General features: G+C 36.0%; 1 protein-coding gene across 1 annotated transcript; it reads left to right on the forward strand.

Moving 5' to 3' along the window:
- Positions 1-367: 367 nt before the first annotated feature.
- On the forward strand, positions 368-1,060 carry LOC145132007 (uncharacterized). Its single transcript, XM_079066648.1, has one exon. It carries the CDS (start codon positions 368-370, stop codon positions 1,058-1,060), a length of 693 nt encoding a protein of 230 aa, XP_078922774.1.
- The last annotated feature ends 7,318 nt before the right edge of the window (positions 1,061-8,378 follow it).

Raw genomic sequence — 8,378 nt, forward strand, 5'->3', positions numbered from 1 at the left:
TTTGTGATTTCTATAACCAAGTTATGGACCAATTGTACAAGTTTCTCTAATTGGATGACTTGATTAGAAACCTCTTGTGATAAAGGTCACCTAAGCAAGAGTATTCCAAGGCATAGATGAGACCAAACATGTCAAATTAACAAATGGATTGTTAAGGGTCTCATAAATCTAGGAATTACAAATGGTGTAATTAATACAAGTTATTTACCTTGTTAAAATTAGGTAAATGGGATAAAGGATACCTAACCATTTATTTGATTTGTAACTTCGATCCTAGACTTTAAATAAATAATGTTTTAGGAAACAAAAGGGGTAGTATTATTTAAAGAGTTAAATACTAAATGAAAACTTTGTTAAACTTTTGTATATGGCTCCACCAATTACTGTAACACATCACTCAATGAACATTCGGTCAATTCTTGACAGATATAAGCTCAACCACTCCAACTTTTTGGACTGGCACAGAAATTTAAGAATCGTTTTGAAACAAGAAAAGAAAGACTATGCCCTTGAAAACCAAACCCCTGATGAACCACCTGCTCTCCCAAAGGCTGCACATGATGCATGGCTAAAGCATATAGATGATTCACTTGATGTTTCATGTCTTATGCTTGCCTCTATGGTTCCCGATCATCAGCGGGATCTAGAACACTACACTGCCTTTGACATGATTGAACATCTCAAGGAGATGTTTGGAAAACAAGTTAGAACCGAAAGGTTTGACATTGTGAGAGCACTTCATGCCATGAAAATGGAGGAGAATGGGAATGTGAGCACACATGTTCTCAAGATGAAAAGCTACATGGATCAATTGGAGAGATTGGGCTCTCCATACCCACAAGACTTGGCTACAGATATCATTCTGAACTCTTTGCCAAAGTCTTACAATGCTTTCATCATGAACTATAACATGAATGGGTGGGAGAAACCTATCTCTGAGTTGCATGGGATGCTAAAAACTACAGAGAAAAATATCCCAAGTAAAACTCCCCAAGTGCTCATGATTAGGGAAGGAAAAGTCAAGAAGAACAAAGGCAAGAACTTCAAGGGAAAGCCATAAGCTGGCAAGGGAAAAGGGAAGAAAGCTCCTCAAAACCCACCACCCAAGAAGAAGGAAAAGGTTGCCAAAGATGACACATGCTTTGAGTGTGGAGTTGTCGGGCATTGGAAAAGGAATTGTCCTAAGTACCTTGCAGAGTTGAAAAACAAGAAGGCGGGGAAGGCCCTTCAGGTATATCCATTTTCTTGATTGAAATGGGATTATTTAATTTTTGATCTAACACTTGGGTATTAGATACTGGTTGTGGAACTCATATTTGTAATTCGTTGCAGGGGTTCAGAAAGAGTAAGGAACTGAAAGTGGATGATATGGTATTACATGCCGGCAATGGAGCACGTGTTGCGGTCTAAGCTTTAGGACATTTTGATTTATGTTTACCATTTGGTCTGTACTTGACGTTAGACAATGTGTGTTTAATTACTTCTATTACTTGAAATATCATTTCAGTTTCGCGTTTGAGGAAAACTGGTTATGATTTCAAATTTGTTGATAATAACATTCACTCCTTATTGAAAGGAATCTTCTATTTTGAGGCTAGACCAATAAATGGAATTTATGAATTAAACCTAGATGACACCTCAAAAAATAAGTCCCTTTATCATGTTAACACCAAAAGGTCCAAACCATATTTGAACCAAACATATCTATGGCATTGTCGCCTTTGTCATATAAACAAGAAGCGCATATCTCAACTCCAAAAGAGTGGACTTTTGGGGGCAAATGACATTGAGTCATTTGACATATGTGAATCGTGTTTATGTGGCAAGATGACAAAATCCCCTTTCTTTGGAACAAGTGAAAGGGCAAGTGTTTTATTAGGCATCATACACACCTATGTATGTGGACCTTTCAAAACAATGTCAAGATATGGTGAGAGATATTATATCACCTTCACTGATGACTTCAATCGTTTTGGTTATGTGTATTTGATGAAACATAAACATGAAGCATTTGAAAAGTTTAAATTGTTTCAAAGTGAAGTTGAAATTCAACTCGACAAAACAATCAACATCCTTTGTTCGGATAGAGGAGGCGAGTACTTGAGCCAAGAGTTCCAAGACCATCTAAGAAGTCGTGGGATTATCTCATAACTCACTCCACCTAGAACACCACAGCTTAATGGTGTTTCTGAGAGGAGAAATCGGACCTTACTTGATATGGTTCGATCCATGATGAGTCGAAGTACCCTTCCTTTATCATTTTTGAGTTATGCTTTACTCATCGCAACCCGTATCTTGAATATGGCACCAACTAAGAAGGTAGAGAAAACACCTTATGAGATGTGGTATGGAAGACCTCCATGCTTATCTTATATGAAAGTTTGGGGATGCGAAGCTTATGTTAGACAAGATACTTCTAGCAAACTTGAGCCTAGATCTACCAAATGCATCTTTGTAGGATATCCTAAAGGTTGTTTAGGATATTACTTCTACATCCCTAGTGAAAATAAGATCTTTATTTCACGAAAAGCTGAATTCTTAGAAAGCAAGTTTCTAACGGATGAGGCTAGTGGGAGGTGTGTGGAACTTGAAGAAGATCAAGAACCTCAACCCGATGCATCTTTAGTTGGCACTAGTATTGAACAAGAGGTTGTTGAAGATGAAGAGATCATTGTCCTTCAACCTACTGAAACACAAGGCGTTCGCAGATCTGGTAGAACTCGTTATGAACCTGAGAGATATGAATTTCTCATTGACGAGTGCTTCGTCATGACGAATGCTGATGAGCCGGTCAGCTACCGATATGCAATGTCAGATCCCAAATCTGACAAATGGCTTGAAGCCATGAACGCTGAGATGCAATCCATGAGAGAAAATCAAGTCGGGGACTTGGTTCATCTTCCTCCCAATAGCAAGACTGTTGGAAGTAAGTGGGTCTTCAAGAAGAAGATTGACATGGATGGCAAGTTACACACATTCAAAGAAAGATTGGTTGCCAAAGGATTCACTCAAACTCATAGGGTTGATTATGATGAAACCTTTTCACCAGTAGCTATGATTAAATCAATTAGGATACTATTTGCCATAGCTGCATATTATGACTATGAGATATGGCAAATGGATGTCAAAACCGCTTTTCTGAAAGGACACTTGGAAGAAGATGTCTATATGGATCAGCCCGAAGGTTTTGTCGACCAAAAGCATCCTAATAAAGTGTGTAAGCTCAAGAGATGCATTTATGGGTTAAAGAAAGCATCTCGTAACTGGAATCATCGTTTTGATGATGAAATCACAAAGTGTGGTTTTATTATAAATGAAGATGAATCTTGTGTTTACATGAAAACTAGTGGGAGCTCGGTGACATTCTTGGTCCTATATGTGGATGACATATTGATCATAGGAAATCACATTCCAACTTTAAAAAGTGTAAAAATTTGGCTTGGAAAGTGTTTCTCAATGAAGGACCTAGGTGAGGCACAATACATTCTTGGAATCAAAATCTATAGAGATAGATCAAAAAGATTAATAGGTCTAAGCCAGGGTACATATATTGAGAAAGTATTGAAGCGGTTCAATATGGAAAACTCTGAGAGAGGATTTGTACCCATGGCACATGGCACTATACTAAGTGTTGGGTTTTGAGCATTCTAACACTCCTAAGGTGTACATGCAACCCTAGAAACCGTAGATCTATGTTTGTCTAAAATACATGCAAAATATGATTTCCAAGGTTCTTAATCCTATCTAGCATACATGGGGAACTTTTAAACATAAAAGATAGCTAGAGTTACATACCTTGTATTTTATTTGATTCCTTGAAAACCTTGTGAGCCTAGCACCCCAAGTGTGATGCCTCAAATGTCTCACACAACACCAAATGCTATTGAAATGACTTGAGAGAAATGTAGAACACTTAGAAATCGGCTATGCCCTCTCACTCTTGCTTAAGTGGCCGATTTTGGTGAACATGATGATCCTTATATAGTGTGTTACAATTAGGGTTACACCATTTAAACCCTAATGTGACATGACTCTTCATTTCCATGACCCATGGGTTTGTAACTCCCATGGAGCATCCTATGGACCTTAGCCCAACTTGATAATCCATGGAGCATTTAGCCCACTATACAAGTATGGATGATTTACACAATCAACCCATATATTTAATTAGTCATCTTTTGATCACTTAATTAATACTAGATTAATTCTTGATCAATACTAATTAAATAATATTATTAATATATTAGAACTTATAATATATTAATAAACCATAAGTGTTATTTCTCTCATTTTAGTTTATCCAAATGCATGATGCCATGCAACCCAAATGGACCATGCTAATCGGGTCAAGTACAACCCATAAATAGTTATGAACTTAGACACCTAATCCAACAGTCTCCCGCTTGGATAAGTCTAATAACTATATCTGCAAGAATAACTTCAGGAACCGATCAGCAATCGTAGCTCTTTCAAGGTTTCTCGGAACTGAGAAGATGATGATATGTCATTTAAGATAAGTGATCATATAATCCTCTGTTCTAGATATCAGCCGGACAGATACATGGAACAATGTCTTACTTATTGTCCAACAGAGAACTTAAGTGAACAGATCAACTTAGTTATCATATAATCCTCTGTTCTCGATTTCCGATTTGTTTGACATAGAACTTAAGTGAACAGATCAACTTAGTTCTGACTGGGCCCGGTACATGGGTCAACACAAAATCATCGAGGGGCCCAGATATCGCTTCTAATCCAAAAAGGAACAAATAAACTTTGACTCATATGCTTGTTCTACTACTTGTTGAATTACACACAAAGGCACGTTTTATAACATCGAGTTACCAATGCGTTTTCGTACAATCAATGCATAACCAACTCATAGGCAACAAGTCATATCTCTAGGTTTGAAGACTTATATGATATTACCGTCTCACGATCACTCGAGATAAATTCCATGAAGTGATACCAGTGAGCGTGGGTTGAATCCAATACTCAGAACTTATGAGCACTCATGAGTGTTGTAGCACCACTTTGTCCAACATCTTAGACCTCTACAAGCCAACCCATGACAGTCTTGATTCATATCTACTTCCAACATCTGACCAACTTTGGATGGTTTGAATAACTTAGTCATTCAGGATGAGCGACTTAGTTGTTCTGGAAGTCAAAACATGCAAAGTGAAACACAAGAATAATCGAATCAACTATGGTCTCAGAACTTATAAATATAAATAAAAACACCTTTATTTATCACCATATTGATTACACATTATTCATTGTATACTGTTTCAAACTATCAACTTTATACTTGAATTAAAAACAATAGTTGTCCCATGCTCCGAGCATGTACACTATGGTTTTTTTCTAAACATTAGTCATGCCATACACCAAGCATGCATACTATGTTTTTCTAAACATTAGTTATGCCATACACCAAGTATTCACACTAAGTTTGTCTATGATCTTTACTTTGTGAAATACATCGATTGAACATAATTCCAATGATTCTCATTTCACAATCCCAAATCCTTATTGTAGATGTAAGAATTCCAAATTCCTACCATTTACTGAAATCTGTTAGATTCTAAACTTATATGCGTTGGTCCTCTTGTAATGATTATGCACAAAGTCACAAAGACTTGTCAACAGACATTACAGAGTACTCCAATAGAGACCAACTCCATGGAAACGAAGTCTCATATTCAAAGTTCATTGCTTTGAACATTCTTATTGCATTAAGTTTCCTAATCTTACACAGATTTAATGAATAACTTCCACCTATGGGAACATTTCCATATTCCCCTTTTTGACTATTACTCCTGAATAAGAGTTGCCTCTTTCCAGAGTATGTCAACATGGTCCTTCCAAAATTAACACTATACTTCCAACTGTCCCTGAGCAACCAATCTTTGGTAAACCTTAGATTGTCCTCAACAATTGCTTAATCAAATTAGTCATATCTAGTTCTAGTACTTTTTCCCTCTTAATGCACTAGGAATTTGGAAAAATTTAGAACAGGTGAATATTATAGCACATGCAATCGATCCTATATCCAAAACATATGGGACACGATTCATAAAGACATGATACTAGACCAGTCTTTTGCCATAATATTTCTATTTTTATTTGCCAAGTTCTCATAATTCAGATTATGAAAAGGGATGTCGTAATCATAATCGAATTTTAGAACGCAGATAATGGACCCATATATAGAATTTCCTTATGTTGTGCCATTCCAACATAAAATTCACATATATATTCTTGACTAAAGATGATTAAAACCTCAATCTAAGCTTTTAGAATTGAAGTGAAGTATAATTTCCTCTCCCTTAATTATAGCAAAACAACTTTTTCCCACTTGAAACCTTTTTGTTTCTATAATTAACATTACTAACTTGCAACACTTATCAGAATTATCATGCTCCCACTTGCATGATGATTATTAGCATGAAGCTTATGCTCCCACTAGCTTTGACATGTACTCAGAAATCTGGTGGACTTCTAGAAATCAATGCTTTATTGACCTTCTTACCAAAGTTCAGATTTCTGATACGAGATGCTTTGATAAAACTTTATCAAAATCATACACCTTTCCTTAGATAGCACACATGTGTGTCCAAACAATTATAGAACTATGAAAAGGGATGTCATAATCAGAATCTCAATTTTTTAGACCTTTGCCATTTCTCACAAGTCCATGTTAGTGTGCCGGTTAACCACACACGCTAAACTAACGACTTTGAGAATGCAAATATCACACTTGCTATGTACCTAAAATCTACTTAGTGAAAGCGTTTCCTCACCATCATTTTCATGAATCGGAGAGAAACCTTATGACACTTAGATTTTTCTGGTGTATGTGTTCCTATCCATGTGAATTTGTCAAAACCATAATCACAAGACAAGGTTAGTGACAAATCCAAACACTTATGGATTGAACTTGTTCAGTCTTAACTTCTTGCCACCTGGCAGCTCAAGGGCCTGTCATTGCTTCCAAGTTGTTATGCAACCAATTGAGAGCTCTCAGAACTCATATGCAAAGCCAACTTTAACTGGAATAGGCACAGAAATAGGAATATGTCAACACGATAGATTATAAACCTTAAGTCATGTGCTAGTGATAAACTATAGGTTTTTCTTCTTGATTAGATCTAGAAGCTTTTTCAAGATCTTTAAGACTCCCACTGTCCTCTTGACAAGTGCTAGTGATAAACTATAAGACTCACTTGCCAAATATTCAAGTGATTGTACGGATTCTTTATCAAGACAAACACTTCACACAATTGGCCTTAGTTGGTCTTTGTTTTATCCAAAACATCACAACTTACCAATTTCAAATATACAAGAGTATGACACTTTTACTCTTACATTTGACAAGTGTTATAAACCTTTCTTTAAGATATGTCACTCAACTTGCAGTCTTGGAGTATGACTCTAAGACTTGTTTTGGAACGAAGTATGACTCATCTTCTTGAATCAACCATTTCAGCAATTCTTGATTCCTCTTCTTAGCCATAGGAATGCACTAATATGTCCTTAGAGGACCAATTGTGATATGGTTTCCTAATCATTAAGATGATCACAAAACATGATACTAAAGTACTCTCCCATCTTTTCCGATTTGAGAAACTTTTATCTTTCTGCCTAATTTGATTCTTCTCCTTCGTTCTGCCATACATCGAAGCTTTTCCAATGTTTCAGAATTATACTTAACTTGTAAGTATAACCATATTTACTAAATCTTTGTAAATCATGACGAATAGTCTTATCAATATTTTGTGGTGGACTTGACTAGTGCACAAGAATGTGTACTCGATCCCTTAGTCCTTCACTTGACTCACATATAAATGTGAACAAGGAAACAATCTTAATTTTCCAAAGCTAAAAGTTCTCATTCATCATACTATACAACTTGCATGATTCCAAGTTTCGGTCCAAATGATACTTGGTTGATGAGAATATTACTTATTTGGTAAATTTAGACACTACCACAAATGATAGAATCAAATTCACATTTCCATTATTGCTAGAACCATACAAACATCAATTTTTCATAAAATGCCATTGCAAGGAGATATAATAAAATAAAACAAAATTTTATTTATTTATAAATGCGAAAAAAAAAAACTTTTTTTCCTTACAATGCAACTTTAAATGAAAACTATGCTATTACATATTTTCTAGCAATCTATCATAACTCCTAAGTAGTAGCTCAAGAGTCCGATCTTCGAACCATGCGATTGAAATCCATCTTCGCGATCAGATTCAACATACCCTTTCTTTAAGTTTCCTTCCCTTTGCTTGATCCTGCCAAACGCCAAAATGTAACCGAGTCATATTTTGTATTAAGTATCATCAATGAGGAACTTAACAGA

Source organism: Lactuca virosa, chromosome 8, assembly GCF_052849685.1.
Source record: "Lactuca virosa cultivar CGN04683 chromosome 8, Lactuca_virosa_CGN04683_v6, whole genome shotgun sequence".
NCBI classification, from domain to species: Eukaryota; Viridiplantae; Streptophyta; class Magnoliopsida; order Asterales; family Asteraceae; genus Lactuca; species Lactuca virosa.